At 36.4% G+C, this 21,503-nt stretch overlaps 1 protein-coding gene across 4 annotated transcripts in view; it reads right to left on the bottom strand.

The window, feature by feature from the left end:
* Positions 1 to 21,503, bottom strand: part of EML4 (EMAP like 4) — a 159,734-nt gene that overhangs the window by 73,859 nt on the left and 64,372 nt on the right. For all 4 annotated transcript variants that reach the window (XM_068564015.1, XM_068564016.1, XM_068564013.1 and 1 more), the window contains exon 2: positions 13,232 to 13,414. In XM_068564015.1, coding sequence (XP_068420116.1) covers positions 13,232 to 13,414 — 183 coding nt within the window. The remainder of the gene's footprint in view (positions 1 to 13,231; positions 13,415 to 21,503) is intronic.

The following is a 21,503-nucleotide window of genomic DNA, read 5'->3' as shown; positions in this document are numbered from 1 at the left end:
CCTCACAGTTTTGATCAGTCTCAGGAGGCTCTCTATTCTCTATTCTAGGCTCATCCTAAATACTTACTCAAAAAAAGACAAGGGCTTCCTTGGTGGCGCAGTGGTTGAGAATCTGCCTGCCAATGCAGGGGACACGGGTTCGAGCCCTGGTCTGGGAAGATCCCACATGCCGCGGAGCAACTGGGCCCGTGAGCCACAACTACTGAGCCTGCGTGTCTGGAGCCTGTGCTCCGCAACAAGAGAGGCCGCAATAGTGAGAGGCCCGCACACCGCGATGAAGAGTGGCCGCCGCTTGCCGCAACTAGAGAAAGCCCTCGCAAAGAAATGAAGACCCAACACAGCCAAAAATAAAAAATAAATTTAAAGAAAAAAAAAAAATCTCCCCAACTACTTTGTTATAAACCAGAAACTAACACACCATTGTAAAGCAATTATACTCCAATAAAAACGTTAAAAATAAATAAATAAAATAAAATCTCCTCAACCTAAAAAAAAAAAAAAAAAAAAAGAGACAAGATATCTTTTGATGTCTTGGCCATTTCAAGGCCTATATATAATGGCTTCCTTTTTATTATTCAATATAAAGGTTTCCAACTACTGAGCCAGTTACAAAATTTACTCTATAGAGTAGTAACAATTAAAAAAATTGAAATGTTTGTGCAATTATCTAGTTATTTTATTATCTTTATTATGTAAAAGAAATGGAAAAATAGAAAAATGGAAGATGCTGATGTGAATAAAAAGGTAGGTCTCAAGACATAATATATGACTGAAAATTATCAAGTACTATATGTTGAAAACGACAAACCTTTAGCCAAAACTGAATTCTCACTGAATTTGGTTGACTGTATAGACACTTGTGAAAGAAAACAAAATTAAAAACAACACTGAAGAAATTCTGGAGCTACACCACAGACAGAAGTACAAATAATTTTATTATATTTTATTTTCTTTATCAGAACCCCCCCGAACATACACACATGATGTAAGCCTTTCAGGAATGAATTATGCTTTAATGTTCTCTTTCTGAAGAACTGGAGTGTAGCAGTTAGATAGGCTGTGGATCAACAGTTACTTCTGAATTTTCTGTTTTAAATTATTTTAGATCCTCTCTTATAAACAAATATGTAAATAGAGAAAAGTTACTTCATGTTCTTTTACTTCAAGGAGAAAGAAGAGCTTATATTTCATACACACCAAGCTAGCAATTGTCTCCAACAGAAAAACAAACACATTCTCCCAGTTAGTATAAATGGGATACTCTCTTCAGTTTCTAAATATTCTGATTATGGTCACAATTTGCATGAGGAGTAATAAGTCCTCTGTAACTCATTTAGAATTTAATAACCTGTAGGTATTCTATTTGCTAAACACCAGCAAGATTATTGGCATTGTTCAACATATATATACATAATTCTGTATATATGTATAATTTATAAATACATACAGTTGTCCCTCGGCATCCATGGGGGATTGGTTCCAGGACACCCCCCTCCCACATGGATACCAAAATCCACAGATGCTCAAGTCGTGGGCCAACTATACTATGCCACTTTATATCAGGGACTTGAGCATCCTAGGATTTTGAGCATCCGCCCTCAGGGGTCCTGGAACCAATCCCCTGTGGACACTAATGGTGAATGTACACTCAAAATAACTCCTCCATTCTGTATTCCCCCTAATCACCCCACCCCTGACATATGCACCCACCCACCCCCATTCCAAGTCTAATACAGTATTTGGAAAAGAGTCAGTGGTCTACACTTTCCTATCTGTACCTCAACCTTCTGCAATCTGGTTATCATCTAACCACTTCACAGAAACTTTTCTTGCCAAGATCATCAATGACTTTTTTCCCACTAAATTCAATGGGTATTTTTCAGTCCTTATCTCGCTCACCTTCTCTTCAGCATCTAATATTGCTGACTATTCAGGCAAGGACAGAATTTAGGTAAGGACAATGTCCTTAGTTTCTAGGACACTGCCCTTGCCTGAATTTCTTCTTAGCTCTGACCATTTCTTCTCTCATTTGCTGGATATTCTTTTCTTGCTCAGATTTTATATCTTGACTCTTCAGTTATCTTGTTACCATCATACCCTTCTCATAATTTTTTATATCTAACTGCTACTGAACACCTCCCCATCAATGTATGTGTCCCTTCTCCCACCAAACAAAACAAAAACTGGTACTCTGTGATATACTTTATTCATGGTGAAAGATGTTACCACCCATTCACTGTACGAACCAGAAAACAAGAAATCAAGTTTGATTCCTCCATTTCCTTACTGCCAACATTCAGTGGGTGACTAAGTCCTCTGTTGCATCTGTAACTCTTTAAAAAAAATATTCCCCCCAGTTCTGTTGAGATAAAACCGACATACACGGGCTTCCCTTGTGGCCCAGTGGTTAGGAATCTGCCTGCCAATGCAGGGGACGCGGGTTCAAGCCTTGGTCTGGGAAGATCCCACATGCTGTGGAGCAACTGGGCCCGTGCACCACGACTACTGAGCCCGCGTGCCTAGAGCCCATGCTCCGCAGCACGAGAAGCCACTGCGATGAGAAGCCCGCGCACCGCACCAAAGATCCAATGCAGCCAAAAATAAATAAATAAAATAAATAAATTTAAAAATAAAGAAAAGGCACAGGTAATCCCACAGTACAAATAGGTTGAGGTTTAAATAAAAAAGAAAAAAAAGAAAAAAAGAAAAAAAACCCGACATACAGTAAGTTGCACATACATAAAGTGTACAATTTACTAAGTTTTGACATACATATATGCCTGTGAAACAATCACCACAATCAGGATAGTGAACATGGCCATAAGTCTCTAAAGTTTCCTTGAGCCCCTCTGTAATCCATCTCTCCCTCCCTCACTCTTGTCCCCAGGCAACCACTGATCTACTTCCTATCACTATAGTTTGCATTTTCTAAAATTTTATATAAATGGAATAATACAGTATATATAGAGATAGATATATTTGCCTTTATTTATTTATAGCTGTGTTGGGTCTTGGTGGCCGCACGCAGGCTTTCTCTAGTCCCAGCAAGCAGGGGCTACACTTTATTGCAGTGCACGGGCTTCTCATTGCGGTGGCTTCAGTAGTTGTGGCGCATGGGCTTAGCTGCTCCACCTCACGTGGGATCTTCCCGGACCAGGGATCGAACCTGTGTCCCCTGCACTGGCAGGCGGATTCTTAACCACTGCGCTACCAGGGAAGTCCCCAATTTGCATTTTCTTAATTCTAAAGGTGTTAAATACCTTTTAATGTACTTATTTGACTTCCACAAATATATTTTTTGGTGAATTGTCTATTCAAATCTTTTGCCTTTTTTAAAATTGGTTGTCTTCTTCTTTTTTATTTTTAAATTTTTTTAGCTGCGCTGCATGGCTTGCGGGATCTTAGTTCCCCGACCAGGGATCGAACCCGGGCCTCTGCAGTGAAAGCACTGAGTCCCAACCTCTGGACCACCAGGGAATTCCCAAATGGTTTGTCTTCTTAATAACTGACTTTTAAGATTTTTTAATATATTCTAGTTAAACTCCTTTGACAAATATATGTTTGGCAAATACTGTCTACCATTATATAGCTAGCCCTTTTATTTTCAAGATAATCTTTGGAAGAATAGATTTTAAGATTTTGATCAAGTTTAGTTAATTGATTTTTCTCTTATTATTTGTTATTTGTTTGTGTCCTATTTAAGACATCTTTGCCAAACTCAAGGACACTAAGATTTTCTCCTATATGTATTTTCTTACAGAATTTTTAATGCTTTTTTAAAAATAAATTTATTTATTTTTTTTGGCTGCGTTGGGTCTTCGTTGCTGCGCGCGTGCTTTCTCTAGCTGCGACGAGCGGGGGCTACTCTTTGTTGCGGTGCGCGGGCTTCTCAATGTGGTGGCTTCTCTTGTTGCGGAGCACAGGCTCTAGGCATGCGGGCTTCAATAGTTGTGGCACGCAGGCTCAGTGGTTGTGGCTCACGGGCTCTAGAGAGCAGGCTCAGTAGTTGTGGTGCACGGGCTTAGCTGCTCCGCGGCATGCGGGATCTTCCCGGACCAGGGATCAAACCCATGTCCCCTGCATTGGCAGATGGATTCTTAACCACTGTGCCACCAGGGAAGTGCAATTTTTAATGGTTTTAGTCCTCACATTGAGGTCTACGATCCATTTTGACTTAACCGTTTATAATTATCTGTAATCTACCTGGAAACCTTACCTGTTTTGTGATCCTTGCATATATCCCCATGCTTAGCACTGTGCTTGAATCCTAGAAAGCACTTCATCAATATCTAAATGACTAAATGAATGCATCTTTGCCACTACTGCCTCAAATTTCTCTTCCAGATTATGTTGTTTCTCTATTCTCCCTTCTAGCAGTACTATTACCTTGCTCTTAATGCATTCTGTACACCGTGCCAGAATATCTTTCTAAAACAAGCTGTATTATCTTTGAATTAATATGCCATCAATTGTAATATGTACCATTATCACGGACAGCACTAGAAAGAAGTGTCACTTATGAGAACTGTAAGACACAATCAACAGTAAGATGCACTGTAATTCCAGAGATGTTAAAATGCAAGAAATACAGCCATCTTAGAATTAATGGATTAGTGTAACTCTACCTGTCATTCTTCAATTTAAAATCCTTTAATGGATCTCCAGTCCCCTCAGGATAAAAACTAAATTCCTTAGCAAGGCATAAGAAAACCTTTCACTATGGGCCCTCTCCACCAGTTGAGGCTCATTGTTTGACACTCCCAGCCTCACACCTCATGCTTCAGTTTATTCTGAACTCCTAAACTAAGTACTTTTACTCCCCTGCGCTCTGCACCTGGATGGTCCTTCTCTCTGGTATATGCTAGTCACCCCTGCTTGCCTAAATTAACATATATTCATCATCCATCTACCCATCAAATATTTACTCAGGGCCTATTATTATCCTAGCCTTTTGTTTTCAAGAGAATATAAGGGAACCAGGGCATCAAGGAATTAAAATCTTGCAAGAGAATCACACTAGCAATGAAAACATGTGGTAAGTACAATAACAAAGTGACCATAAAAGTACAAAGACACATAATTCTGTAAGGATGATTAGAGACACAGAGCTCAAGAAAGGCTTCCTAGAAAAAAATGCAGAACTAAGTCTTAAGGAATAAGTAAGAGATAGCCAGGTAAAAGGGAGGTGATGAAATACTGGGATCTTATTCCAGTGTGTGTAAAGGAACAGAAAGACGGTAACAGCAAAGTGGGGTATGTAAGTGTGTATGGCATGGGGGCGGGGTAGACAAAAAGCTCTTTATGTGGTGAGAACGTAGAACAAGAAAGGGCAGAGTCCAGATGGTAGAGGAAAGTCCAGATGGTAGAGGTAAGCAGGAGTTAGATCATGGAGATTTTATCTATAGGAAATAGAGACCACCAAAGGGTTTTAAGCTGAAAAAAAAACTTCAGTTTACATTTAGAGAAATCCTAGTGGCTATGTGAAGAGCAGATTTCAGGGCAGTGGTCTAAGCATAGCACGATGGGGACCTGAAACAAGAGCTAGGTAGCACAAATGGAAAGTAGGGGGCAGTTTTAAGAAATATTTAGGTCTTAAAAGATGATTTAAGTTTGGGGAAATTTTACATTTATGAATTCTGAGGGACATACAAGCAGTACAATCTAGTAAGTAGAAAGATAATTCTTAAGTGCTCAAGTCTAGAAAATAGATTAACAATTTGGGAACTGGCACCAATAAGTGGATGTTAAGACCATGAAGGAAGATGAACGCTGATTTCATCTCCTGCAAGGAACCTTCAACTCCAGTTTCAGTTAGGAGCTCCCACAACACCCTAAATTTACTTTTTTAATACCAATTATTATATAGTTTTATAATTACTGACTTAGCTGTCTTCTCACTTTACCTAAGGCCCTGTGGAGGCAAAAGTCAGTATCTTTTATTTCTTTAATCTCCAGCACCTAAAACAGTGCCTAGTGCACGAAAAGATGAAGGAAAGAGACAACTGTCAATACAGTAAGTGGTGTGAAGTAATATTAATTATCAAGCACTTGCTGAGTGCTAAGCATTGTTATCCTAAGTACTTTATAATTAAGTCCTTTAATCTTCACTATAATCCTGAAAGGGATTTACTATTATCATTCCAGTTTTGCTGATGAAAAAAACTGAAGCCTAGAGAGATTATTAACATGCTCAAGGTTATACTGTAATAGGTAGTGAAATCAAGATTTGAGTCCAGGAAGAAGGAATGGTAAGTAAGTGGAAAGAAATAATTCTGCCTTGTGGAGAGTGACATTTTGAGCTTTGCCGGGATAACAGATAGGAATTCACCAGATGGAGTAGGAGGAAAGCAAATTCTAAGCAGAGAACAGTACTAAATCATCAAGGTCCCCAGATATTTACATAAATAGCAAGAAAAGACCAAAATAAGATTTTCATGGTCATTTTCCATCCTACAGTTTAATTTCAGATAACTCTCAGTACTGGGAATCCTTAGTATTTGGATAAAAGAGTGAATGATCTCCCAAGATAGAGGCAATGAGTTAAGTAAAGCAGGTGCAGAACACAAAAAGGAACGTGGGTGAATGATTGTTTGTCACCTGAGAAGTCTAAAGTATATTCTTTGAAATTTAGAATATTAGGAACCTAACTGGAAGAAAGGAGCATAAAAATGATTATTGCAGTACACAAATTTATAACTAGAATGCATCATTAGCTATATACATCACATGTATGTATGTTTGTATATATACATCCCTCTCCCCCAAGCCTTGGACATTATAAAGTCTGAGCCACAACGCTCTCAAAGATTAGCCTGCAAGACTGGAAGTAACAGTGACCTCTAGTAACCAAAGGTACAAAAGTAGTTCAACTTCTGAGCAGCAACCCAACTGAAATAAGAGAAATTTAGGCTAAAAGTCTATAAACCAGGAAGGTACTAATTTAGTTTTAATCACAGTTTCAGTTTTAACCATCATAATGCCAGGGTTGAAGGCTAATGATAAATTTTATACTTTATCTTACTTTATCATGACATAAGAATACTAATCATTATTGTTTATATTCCTTGATGATAGACCTAAGCAGATGAACTTTCTGATACCTTAGCCTGACAGTTCCTAAAGGCTAATGAATTTCACTGAACTCTAGAGTCACATAGTAAAGTTACCACTAGGGACTGTTGCATATGTTGCAAATCTGAAATCCATCTTGCTACCCTCATCTGTAATATCCTCTTATTTTTGCATCTATCCCAATCCCTCCATCCAAAGAGCAATTTTTAAAATAACTTCCTACTTCTATAACTTTCTTTTTCCCACATTTAACAAACATTTATTGAGTCATTCTAAGGCTAGTTATGTAAGAAACTGTCCCTGCCTCCAAATAGTTTATAATCCAGCGGAAGCAACAAATATATATACCAAAAGAAACATATAATAAAATTTTAAAACAGTTCTAACAAGAGACAAAAAATAGATCATTTTCAGGAATTAATTTGAGGCCCTAAAGAATGGGAAAATTTTTTATCAGGAGAAGGGTAAAGATGGTCTATGAAGGAAGAACTTTAGTTAACACTCAAAATCTTTTTTCTCAGATTCCCTATCATATGCCCCAGAGCTCCAACTGCATACCTCTTCCACTCTCTTCACATTTTCAAGCTCCGTGCCACCTTTTGCAATCTGTCAATTACTTTGCTTCATTCTTTGAAAAGATTGAGGACTACATGTACTTCATCAAATTTTATCTTTTCCATTTCGAGTTTTATGTGTACTTTTCTCCATTCCTCTTGTTTCACAGGAAGGTGTACTTTAGTCCTCTTGACTCATTTTTTTAAAGTATATTTTGAGAAGAAATGACCAAAGAGCATTTGACTCTCATAGAGGAATGGAGCTCTGTAAATGGTAATTGCTGCCTGGTCTGAGGCAATATCCACCCATTTACTGTCATATACAAAGAGCAGCTTAGAAGTCTTTGATCTGCTGTCGAAATAATAAGACATTCTCCCACCCCCTACCATAGTATGAATCATTTTAGCCTAAGGGCCCCACCAAGGAAATTCACACCTTCCAACCTGATTAATGTAATTTACTTATTAACAACATTTACAGCAAACTCATGACAATCCCTGTCTTCTCCCAAATGTTATTTGGAGTAAGAGCCAAATGATACAGATCTGTGCCTATACACTGTCCCATAGTCTACATAATTAGGAATGTTTTTTTTGGGAGAACTGACATCCTCTAAATTTCAATTTTGCCTCTGGGCTCTCTCATTTCTCAAGTAACAGTCATAGTGCTTGGTATTTCTGGTTTACCAGCAGCTTCCTGGTTTAAAATGACAGTTTCCCACCTTCAGATAATTTGACTCCTGTGCTTTTATACCTCTGTGTACTAACAGCTTGCCTTCACATATTGCCACTGGGTTGTATTCTCAAATTACATTCATTTGGTCACCCCAAGAGGTCTTAATGGGTTTCCCAGGCACCAGCTGTGACATAATTTGTCTTCCTGGCAGTTAAAACTGCCAGAGTGTTCCCTGGGCCTTCCCTTTTGCTCCGAAGTACAGGTAATTTTTTTTCTTTTGGCAAGGATTCAGCTGCAACTGGTGCATATATTATGAACATATGCCGTCAAAAGGAAAGAATTCTCCAACAGAAGAGAAGGTACATGAGAAATTTAAATGACTGGCCACCTTAAAAACTATTGGGAAAACTTTCTACCTAAGTGTCTGACATAATATATTCAAGAAAAAATGGGGTTTAGCTTTTAATACCGCTGGCACACTGGAGAGGACAAACTAAAAGAACAGAACTAAAAATATTGAAATGACTAGTTAGGTGTGTTTCTGATTTTGGCATTTACTGAATGGCAATACTACTATGAAATGACAGAGAATGTCCTTAATCCATTAGCATACACATTTAGTTTTAGCCATACCTGAAGCCAAGTCATGTTTCCATATCACCACCACCTAGCAAAACTATGTAATAGTTGTCTACATCAATAAGGAAGCTGACCTATACTTTTAACCACAGCTTCATAAAAGGCTTCCACCTATTTATCCATGGTAGTTTAGTCTCCCCTCTAAAGAAAAATCCTCTAGAAATTCTAAATATCTTAAGAAGATGGTAGTGATTACTGTCCTGTCAGTAATTTGTGTGAAAGTGAATACTACAAATTCTAATTTCACAAGGGACTAAAACATTTCCATATAAAATTTTTCTACAGTATCAGAAATGATTTTACTTTTTTTTTTTAAAAATTGAGGTATAATTGACATATAACATTATATTAATTTACTTTTTAATTGAAGGAGAAAATACAAAATCCCTGCAAAATAATTTCATTGTTTTTTAAAAAATTTTTTCAAAAAAAATTCTTTTCATTTGTTAGAAAATACTTTGCTTAAAGTATTTATTCCAAATATTTATACCATTAATATATTAATCCTGTTTTGTCAAAACTGATGATCTTTTTAAGGTTACATACAAATGACAATAGTGAAGAATCACTTAATATTTCTTTTCCAATTACTTTCTGTAGTGTATTATATATAAATTTCAAGATAAAGCTGTTTAGAACTGCAAATAATAAAATTAACAAAACTTTAAATATGTATTTCTCTTGATGTGTTAATATCAATATTAGAGAACATAACTGGTCAGGCAAGTTTTTTCACTAATGGGAAATACAGTGGTTAATCCTTAATGAATTATGCTCATTTCTTAAATAGTATTTCCCCAAATTATTATATAATCAATCTTCTCCCCAGCAATCCATTTTATATCCAGCAATTCAAAGCCTGTGTCTAAGGTAACAAAGTAACTTAAAGAATATTCACTAGTGGACTCCACTTCAAAATGTGAACCACATCAGCATATTATAAGAACGGCAGTCGAAGTAAACTTATGATGTAGAATTAATGGAAAGGAACTTAGTATCTCTCTAATTAATAAAGTTATTTATAAGAAGTAAGAGCCGGTACTATGTGGAAAGAAAAAGTTCCAATGTAGAAGCTGCAGGTGGCTCCAGAACTGGATAAATCTCCACTAAAGAGCCTGTAACAAAACTGATTCTAAATTCACTTTACAGACAAAGGAATTATAAAGGACAACTTACAGAAAGTATGTTCCCAGGGGATAGGAACTCCAGCTATTTAAACTGTATTTGTATTTCATGAAACTGAAACAGGTAGGTGCTAAGGAACTGATGTGTCATACAAAATATCGTCTGTATGCCAAATTAAAAAAAGAGCAGTCTTTAAATTTCTCTATAAATATTTCTTTACTGAAATACCTTAGTAAATAAACAATGAGAGAAAACGTTTAATTTTTTCTCAACACAAGATTATAATGTACTATTGTTTTAGCGTAATAAAATTTTTTAAAAATTGTAGGTCAATACAAATTATTTAAAATAAGCTTTTAAAATGAGATAACCAAATACTATGTCATTTTGTCTTATAGGATTTAAAAATACTTTAATAGATCCAGAAGCTGAGGGTACACATATTAATTATACAAGAGAAACCTGTTCTTCTCTCTTTATGCACAGTTTACCTTCCCTGTAAAGCCCTTATACATTAATACTCTAACAACTCTAGAATCCTCTTAGAAAAATCAATTTATAACCAAATAAGTTTTTTTTTCCTGGCTTGATCTTGGCAATCCTCAAAGTTGGTTCTCAAAAAATTAAAAAGCCACTTATACCATTATTAACCCAAGTGGTTTCAATCAAGTCTTTTGCCAAACTCTCAGGTCCCTTACTTATCCCATGCCACTGACACATTTATCTTACTAACCAGTAATGGAAAAGAACCATCCTGCTATCTAACTCTCCACTATTAACACAAAGGCCTGGAGTGCTGGAGGGTGGGAGGTATGAGAATGGGAATCAGAAAACCAGGCAGAATGAATGCCCCTCCCTCAAAGTTTCACACCTCGGTAGCTGGTACCCTCAGGGTCCCTGAGCATTTCTTTCATGTCTGTGGCCTCCCATTCTCTGCTCTCTAACCATTCCAAATGTCAACTCCCTTTTTTTTTTTTCACCAGCCAGGAACTGCCTTACTTTCCTAAAGGGCGTAACTATCTCCTGAGGAGAAAGTGATAAGGAATTAAACTTCCAGCCCTGACAACTGGGAATATATATCAACCTCCACTTAGTTTTTTTTATCTCTTTCCATTCTATTGGAATGGAATCTCAATATTTGGAAGTAGTCTTTTTTCCATCTAAGACTAATAGTTTTTAACTTGCTCTAACATCCCTTCTCAAACTCTCAGGAAACTTGCCTCAATTACCACTACCCCTCCCCCACCAACATCACCTTCCTCTCTGCTGCCTTTTTGTCCTCAATGTATTTTTCTGCTCCAGTCTATAACGTCTTAAAAAATAAAAATAATTAAAACTGGTCTTCGATTTAGCATCCTCTTTTACTACCCCTTCCCCTCTCAGGTTAATTTTCTGAAAAAAGTGGCTGGCTACAGTTGCTGCTCTTAATTCCAGAGTTCTCCTCAATTCCTGCTTCTCAAAATACTGCAATTAGATTTGTAATCCTATCAGTCCACTAAAATTCCTTTTGGAGAGGTTTCTAATATTCTCACAAATGTCAAATCCAATGGTCACCTCTCAGTCTTTGTTTTACTTGACCTCTTTGTAGCAGCCGGCAACATGAATCACTCTTTCTTTGCTATGCTGAAATACTGGAGCTCCTGAAAGAACTATCCTGAGCCACTTTCTTGTTTTACATCCTCCTTCTATGGCTTCAACTATCATCCATAAGCTGAACATTCCCAAATTTTTATTCCTAACCAAGACTAGCCTGAGCACTAGACCTATAATTCAGCTATCAATATGTATCTATCTATACACCATACGTACCTCAAACTCAACATTCGGAAACTGAATTCATAATCTTTCTTCCACATCTGCTCCTCATATTCTGGTTAACTATCTAATCTCTAGCTAAAACCTAGGAGTTATGTTAAGACTCCTCCCTAGGTTAATCATCTGCGTTGACATATTACAGTGGAGAGGTAAGCTGATGAATCTTTTCCTTTTCCCATTGCCAAATGGGGATAATCATGCCTATGTCCATCTACTTTACCAAGAAATCAGTGAGATATATGAAATGATATGTTTGACTGTTTGATTAATGTGAAAGAATTTAAGATTCCTTCTGGGTAGTTGGAAGAAGAGAAAGGCTACATGACATCTGAGTAACAAAGGTCCTGATAACAGTTTATTTCAGTCTGAAAATCCCCAATGTCTAGAAGTTAAAATTTCCATTGAACTGGGGTTGGCAGTAAGTTTCAGAGTTTAAATTAAATTCTTCATGATTCTGCTGACTAATGACCACAGAAGGCTTAGAATGAAGCTATATGAACTATAATGCTTTAAATCCTTTCTGTAATGGTTAAGAGAGTTCATTTAAAAAGTATGAGTGCCCACCTGCTATGTTCAACATACAATGTGAAGTCTATGGGAGACACAAAAAGATGATTCAGTTCCTGCCCTCAGTAAATTTTTTTTTAAATTTTATTTTATTTTATACAGCAGGTTTTCTTTTTCTTTTTAATTAATCAATTTATTTTTTGGCTGTGTTGGGTCTTTGTTGCAGTGCACGGGCTTCTCATTGTGGTGGCTTCTCTTGCTGAGGAGCATGGGCTCTAGGTGCACGAGCTTCAGTAGTTGTGGCTCACAGGCTCTAGAGCACACAGGCTCAGTAGCTGTGGCGCACGGGCTTAGTTGCTCTGCGGCATGTGGGATCTTCCCAAACCAGGGCTCTAACCTGTGTCCCCTGCATTGGCAGGCGGATTCTTAACCACGGCGCCACCAGGGAAGTCCAGCAGGTTCTTATTAGTTATCAATTTTATACATATTAGTGTATATATGTCAATCCAAATCTCCCAGTTCATCCCACCCCCTCTGCACTCAGTAAGTTTGTTATGTAGTTGAAAGATACTAAATTCACAAACACTATGACATAAAAGCCACTAAGTACAATCAGTGGCATTACCCCAAAATTCCCAATTTAAAATAATAAACTTGCAGAATTTCTTAGGAATAAAGAAAAAGGAAATGGAAAATAAACTATAGTCATAAGTAATCCAAAAGAGAAACTATAGTTTTATATTCCCAATCTTAATGTCACTGAAAAAATACACGTTTAATATATTATTTCAAAGAAAATGTTGCAAAAAGCAAAACTCTTCCTACTTACAACACACTTAATTACCTTTACTTGGGACTGATTTTTTCACTGAGGCTACATGATCTTCAGAGATTGTAAGACGCCTCAAAACATCAGCCAAAGCTGCCTTTAGCACAGTGATTTCATCTTCTTGTTGCTGAACTCGTAACTCAAGGGCTGAGAGGCGATCTTGCACATCAGAAGTACTTGCAGCAGAAATACTATCATCTATAAAGAAAAGAAAATATGGAATATTTTTAAAGTAAACTTAAGAAAGAATCTAATGACATATAAGAAAAACTATACCAGATAAGTCTTTTAAAAGATGAGAAAAATTGAAAAAAAAATTGTTTTCCACAGATTAATTTCTGTAAAGATTTTCATAGCTACTTGAACTAATTTAAAATAGTAAAAGTTAATACAGCTGACATATAATTAAAATTTTGAAAATTTTCCCGTGGTCAAATTTTCCATATATTATACCATCACCTAATAGTTTTTTCACCAAAATGTTCCCTAAATATATCACTCTGTAGACATTTGGAAACTTGCAAGACTGTAAACTATTCAAAGCATCCTTCTTACTTATTATATCATTATCATAATTATTTATGAAAATAAGGAGTACAAATCACTTCAATTTTGCTTTATGTATCAGATTCAGCATCAATGATCAGAAAGCATTCTTTACTTCTATCTTTATTATTACACTCCCAATCTCCCCCCCCGCAAATATGGCTACATAATTAGTAAAAGACTTGTTGCTGCTCCTTCTCTCTCCCCAATGCCTCAACCTCTCTTAAAAAAAAAAAAAAAAAGGTGGTTTCTATACAGCACATAGCTAATATCTGCCTTAGGTATGTAACAAGAACAACAACAAAAAATAAAGTTTGGCTGTAACACAGCAATTACAAACTACTTCCAAAGCTACGTAACTTGAGAGTACACTACTTTGTTGGATCAATCTGAATCCAAATGTTTATAAAAGATCAATTGCTATTGGCTAATTCACTATAAGCAGGAAAATTCAGGGGGGAAATTAGGTTCTCACAGAAGAATGGTTTGACCTGAGTGAGATATACTGACTGGGTCAGTCATTCACACACTAAGCCATGGTGTGCCATTTTTCTCATACTGAGATAATGTGCCAGACATCTTAAGCAGACAATTTAACTCAAAGTTTGAGTTAATAATAACAACAACAAAACCCTCAGCATTTTAATACCAAAGTTATCACCCTTTATTATGGAGCAGTAAACATATTCATATTTAAGACCTTATATGCCTACAGACAGCTCAGGCATACATATGTACTCTCTTCTGTCTTTAGAGGTATTTCAATGACAATCTTTGGAGAAGTACTGGAATGGAAGGAAAAGTTGGGTTTTATCTTCAATTTAGACTTCAAATTCTAGTACCATAGTTAATCAGTTGTGTAATCTTAGGAAAGTTATTTTACCTCTTTGAACCTCAGTTTCTTCGTCTTTACATATTGTTATGAGGAAGGTACCCAGGACATGTTTGACATTCAATAAATGTTTAACATACAACAGCAAAGTACAAAAGGTATCATCTGAGAGCTTTGGGCCCATGTATTACATAAAAGGCAGATATGTCAAACTTCGAGATGCTTAAGAAAAGGACTAATAAGAACAATTCAGCTTCTTGTTTTAGAAATTTTTATATTTGAGGTCTTTTTCATTTCCAGAGTGTTCTAGCTGAATTCTAGCTGATCCATACTCTATATGTGTGTTACACTATGGTTACTATTATATTTGTCTGCCCAGAATACTTTCCTATTTTCCTTCTTCTGGTAGGAGAACACCAGCTGTTTTGTGGAACTCCACCAGTTTTTGAGGTTCCATTAGGGCTGTCAATCTATGATGCCTCATTCTCCTCTCTACCACCCTGCACTATTAATAGGTTGAAGCATACGAAGTGACCTTTTTAGTTGGTAAAAATAGGACTATTGGTAATTTCATATGGTTCAACCTAATACTAGCATAAAATGGTTGTGCGATATGGGTTAGGCCAAATGGAGTCCTCCCAAATTTCAGAGAGAGAGAGAGAGAGAGAGAGAGAGAGAGGTGTAGCCCATCCTTCTTGGTTTATCAACTATAAGGACACATAGACCTAGGGCTGTCAGTGATAAAGAGTCTTGTCTGCCCTGAGTTCCAGTTCTAGTCTCTGAAGCCCTGGACCTTCAATTCTGAGAGCTACTCTAATATTTCTTTTAGCTAATTATGTAACCTAATAAACTCTCTTTTTACAAGCCATCACTTGTAAGCCAAAGGTCCTGATTAAGTCAGTAAATTATAGATATGCCTTTCTAAATTGTTCTTAATTTATGAAAGATGGGTTATATATCTAAATTATAATCACAGGTAAAATATTTATGTGATTTTTATAAACACATGATCTCCTTAATTCTTTTGAGAAAGCAGCCAAGGCTAGTGGAAAGATTATCAGACTATAATGCCAAGGGTACAGTCCTGGGTTTTAGTACCAGCACGGTAACTAGCTTTTACTTTTGGTAAGTCACTTAACTTTTACAGACACTGATTTTTTTAAAAAATGACTAAGGTTTTTATTTTGTGAAACTTGGGACAGTCACATGAAAGGTGGTTCAGCTTGTAAAAATCCTACCACGACCTGCTAGATACTGTGATAAGATACGAGGACAATTTTTCAAAGGACATAACAAGCAAAAAGTTAACTATTAACAATGTCCTGCATTTATATAGTACCTTTCCTGTTTATTACCTCATCCCTCTCCTCAGTCTATCTGTATTTTGTATTTGAGGAAACAGCTTGAGAAGTTAAATAGCTTGCTCAAGGTCACCAAACTAGTCTTGATATCTGAAACTCAAACAGAGGACTCGACTCACAGTTTAAGTGCCCTTTACTCTATTTCATGCTGCATCTTAACAATAATCACAGGAGGACCGAACAAATATATTCTTTCACAAAGCCAGACAGGGTTTAAACTATGAAGTGATATAATCAGATTTCTGTTTTAAAAAGGTTATTTTGGTTTCTGTGAGAGAATGGATTGGAACAGAATAAGAGTAAATGTAAGGAGAGCAGGCAGGAGGCTAATGCAGTAACCCGTGTGAAAGGTGAAGGTGGCCTAGGCTAGGAGTAAGGTGTTCATGTGTCTCGATTTGTCCAGGACAAACATGTCTGCTATCTCAGTAAAAATATTATCATAACGTTCCTTCTTTCTCTCTAAAGTTTCCCAGTTTGAATGATCAATTACAGGGTCACTCAAGCTAAGGCAACAGCAACAACAGAGATGCAAAGTGGCATAGTAGTTGATTATAGTCCTGAAACCCTATAACATCTTCCTAATATCTTAGCCCTTCACCTTTTCAGAGGCAAGTAGAACTGTGCATAAATTCTGGTGTTACACTGCCTGAATAAATCTGTTTGCTACTTACCAGCTCTGTGACTGGTTTCCTCATGTAATTTTTTCATGCTAATTAGTACTTATCTCAGGTTTGAGATTATTAGGTGAAATAATGCACAGCACTGCCATACAGTGAGGGTTCAGTAAGTTACTATTTTGTATAGTGGTGTTCTTTACTACACTGTTTATTATTATTATTATTTAATATAAATTTATTTATTTATTTTTGGCTGTGTTGGGTCTTCGTTTCTGTGCGAGGGCTTTCTCTAGTTGTGGCAAGTGGGGGCCAGTCTTCATCGCGGTGCGTGGGCCTCTCACTTTCGCGGCCTCTCTTATTGCGGAGCACAGGCTCCAGATGCATAGGCTCAGTAGTTGTGGCTCACAGGCCTAGTTGCTCCGCGGCATGTGGGATCTTCCCAGACCAGGGCTCGAACCCATGTCCCCTGCATTAGCAGGCAGATTCTCAACCACTGCGCCACCAGGGAAGCCCAACACTGTTTATTATTGCTACAAAATTGGAAATGACCTAAAGTCCCTGGATGGAGTTAATAAGCTATATGTTCACACCACAGAAAGCCATGCAATTAAAAACAATAAGATAAGTATATAAACCAGAAATTTGAAAGATCTATAAGACAACTCAAGTAGAGTAAATAAGCAAATTGGGGAACAACATGTACTAAATAATTTATTGAAACACACACACACCGAAACATACTTCTAAAAAATAAACAAAAAACTTCATATTTATATATGTATATAATGTACACATAGAAGAAAGTCTAGAAGCATACACATCAAGCTGGTAATTGGGTTACTTTTGACTCGGAGAGTGAGATTAGAAGGGTAAGGGTAAAGGGAAATTTTTGCTTTTTAGTGTAAGCATTTCTATATTATTTGAATTTCACAAAAATGTATCATATGTTACTTTTCATATGTTATTTAAACTTATATTTAAGCTAATATACAGTGCTTCTGAAGCTTAATTTCTTTTTTTTTTTTTTTTAACTTTTTGGGTTTATTTATTTATTTATTTATGGCTGTGTTGGGTCTTCGTTTCTGTGCGAGGGCCTCCTCTAGTTGCGGCAAGTGGGGGCCACTCTTCATCGCGGTGCGCGGGCCTCTCATTATCGCGGCCTCTCTTGTTGCGGAACACAGGCTCCAGACGCGCAGGCTCAGTAAATTGTGGCTCACGGGCTTAGTTGCTCCACGGCATGTGGGATCCTCCCAGACCAGGGCTCGAACCCGTGTTCCCCGCATTGGCAGGCAGACTCTCAACCACTGCGCCACCAGGGAAGCCCTGAAGCTTAATTTCTTAAAGCAAGTTTCCTTCAGACACAGTATTCCAATTTCATAAAGGAACATATCAGAGCATAAGGCAATTAACTTAAATTTGTACTCATTGATTATAAAGGCTAGAACAGAGACTATCTTAAAGATCAACAGCACCTACTGTCATTTTATAGATAAGTAAACTAAGACTGTGAAATTAGGTGAGTTACTCTTGGGCACACAGCAAACTGGAGTTAGAGCTCCTTCCTCAGATGACTCGATAGAACCCCATCGCTCTTGCTCTTTCCATTTTCAAAACTTTGTTCTTATTTTTTTCTCTCCCAAACTATGATGTACCACACGTGCACTCACAATAAACATTTTAAGAATACATATGTTCAGTAAATATATCTATTTTCTGGGGGCTTAATTCCACTCCCCTTTCTTAACGCAAGTACACTGATTCCTTTTTCTTATACTGTGGTAGTCTCTTATTTCCTTGCTCCCTCTCAAAATAGTTTCTAGCCTTGAGGGTTAAAATATGAACTACAAATAAATTCCCAAGGGTTCTTAAACTCACTAAGGGGGGGAAATAAAAAGAGAAAGAAAGAGAGAAAAGAGAAAGAAGGTCCATAAACCTCTTTTCCATCAGTCTAATCTATTTATTGGCATAAGTAAGGTCTCTTTTATTAGAGATGCAAGCAAAAAAAAAAAAAGTAACTAGTAAACTTTAATATCCAATATGACAGTTTTAAAACTACAACGGTAGCCACTCACGCTTTTACTACAGTGAATCATAGTTAATTTGTCTTCTAAACTGTCAAGAAATACATGTTACCTTTGCAGAGGTATTCTAAATATCTAAAAGTTGGCAACCCAGCATCACATCAGAACGAGGCATGCCTATACATTCTAGCACCTTTTCAATGTCAATGGTTTTATGTAAATCTTTCTAAAATGGATCACTTATTTTCCTGTCTTCTTAACAAGGGCATATAATTATAACGTAGCAACTTCTAGATGACTCAGTCTTCACTGAAAATATTAATTACTCTGTGCTGCAAGCACTGTGATAAAATGACACCCTGGAGGCTATTATATTTCTAATTAAATAATTTAAAGTACATTTTCAAACCTGTAGTCTTTCTTCATACCTTTTCTGCTTCTTTCTTTGCAGTTAGTATTAACTATGCCAGTCTATAGCAATACTCCTTTCCAATCTAATTTCCTACATTATGGGATATTGGATAATCAAGCCTTTTGAACTGTTTATAAGAAGAAAAAATAATCTCTGAAATTAGGACCTCTTCTATTTAAAAAAATTATATTATGTATGTATATTATATGCACATACATTATATATATGATGTATACAATTTAAACACAGGAAAAAAATGGACACAGCCTCAGGCCTAATATTCGTGTCACTGGAGTCCCAGAGGAAGAGGAGAAAAAGATTCTAGATGAAAAAAGTATGTGAAGAAATAATGGCGGAACTTCCCAAGTTAAATTAAAATTCACAAATTCATTAAAATTCAGTATATTGAAGTCCCTATCTCCACCACACATGAAAATCAAATCCAAGCAGATTAAAGAATTAAGGGCAAAATTATAAAACCTTTAGAAAAATAATAGAGAATATTTTCATATCCTGCAAGTAGAGAGGAGGTTCCTAAACAGGATACAAAACGCACGATCCATAAAAGTAAATATTGAAACTACATTAGAATTCAGAATACACGTCCACTAAAAGACACAAGCAAGAGAAAAAACAATTCACAAACGAGGAATAGTTCTAACACTTACAAGTGATAAAGGATTAGGATCCTGAATACAGAATTCCTACAAATCAATCAGAAAGACAATCCGACAGAAAAATTGACAAAAGCCTTGACTAAACACCTCATGGAAAAGAAAACATAAATGGCCAATGAACATATGAAATCAGGCTCAAGCACCTCATTAATAATCTTGAAAAGGAAAATTAAATTAAAACCATATGAAACACTATTTTATGCTCACCAAACCGGCAAAAAATTTTAAGCGTGACAATATCAAGTATTCCCTAGGATATAGAGTAATGTGAATTCTCATACATTACTGGTAGGCGGTAAACTGTTTCAAGACTTTGAGATTAAAAAACAAAAACAAAAATAACACCAACTTTGGCATCATCTGGTAAAACTGAAGATGCATACATCCTATGACCCAGCAATTCCACTCCTGGGTGTATAGACCCTGACCTACAGCAGGGTTGGCAATCTTTTTCTGTGAGGGCCAGACAGTAAATATTTTAGGCTCTGCAGACCACATCATCTCTGTAGCAACTACTCAAATCTGCCTTTGTAACACAAAAACAGCTATAAATACGTAAACGATTGTGTGGCTATGTTCCAATAAAACTTTTTTTATAAAACAGGTGGCCTGCCAGGCATAGTTTCCCAACCTCTGCTCTTGCATACATACACCAAGAGAAATGTTCAATAATGTTCACAACAGCAAAGTTCACAATAGAAACAAACTGGAAACAACTTAAATGTCCATTAACTACGAAATGTGTAAATAAATTGTGATATAAACATTCAACAGAATACTACAAAGTGGTAAAAATAAACTATGGCTACATGAAACATCATGTATAAATCTCAAGAATATAATAATGAGTGTAAAAAGCAAGTCGGACTTTACATAAATAAAGTTCAAAAAATACAAAAGTAAATAATATATTGCTTAGAACAAAACCACAGAGCAAGGGAATGATATATACAAAATTTATGACAATAGTTACTTCTAATGGTGTAGGGCAGGGGATAGTATAGGGAGGCATCCACAGGTAATAGAACATCTATGTCATAAAGACAATTAAACATATATTGTATTATACTTTTTTGAGGTGGAAGTTAGTGATTTTTCTCTTCTGAGAGAGGATGGGGAACGTGGATGACTAGACTATATAACTATTTACTTTTTTTTTTTTTTTAAGAACAGTGAAACCATTTTTGCAAATTAAATCCCAAAACAGATAAAACAGATAGAGTTGTACTTCCAAAGAACCCTGAGGTTCTGTGTCATGAAAACAACTAAACCAGGTGGTTTTTATGACTGCTTTGAGGGCTAATGGAATGACCATAAGATTAGTTGTTACCTATGAACCTTTGGGGAAAAAAAAGTCCATCTCAAAAAGGTATATGATATGAGATATAATACCATCCAAAGAACAAATATTAAAAAAAAATTAAAAACAGTCTCTGATCTCCCCTTCCTAAAGCACTTATGTTAAGACACTGGGCAGGCCTTAATGGGTAGAATGGTAGTGGCGAGGATTAGAAGAGCTAATATGGGTGAAGAACCATGAGAAACCAGTAACAACACCATGCATTGTTTACAGTTAAAAAAAGTGAAGGCACTAACCTAAAGGACTATCAATGGGGAACTGATTAAATAAATAGTTGTATTACGGTACACTACGGAGCTCTTAAAAAGGATGGTATATATTTAAAATCATAAACAAGAAAGTTTACTAGGAGTAACAACATACTATAAAGAAAAAAACTGCAGGCAACATTTATAGTGTAGTTGTATCTGTGTAGAACTGTATATCCACAGGCATACATACACCTACAGACGTATAGAGAG

Source organism: Eschrichtius robustus, chromosome 15 (assembly GCF_028021215.1).
Source record: "Eschrichtius robustus isolate mEscRob2 chromosome 15, mEscRob2.pri, whole genome shotgun sequence".
In the NCBI taxonomy this organism is placed as follows: Eukaryota; Metazoa; Chordata; class Mammalia; order Artiodactyla; family Eschrichtiidae; genus Eschrichtius; species Eschrichtius robustus.
This window is presented reverse-complemented; position numbering and strand designations above follow the sequence as displayed.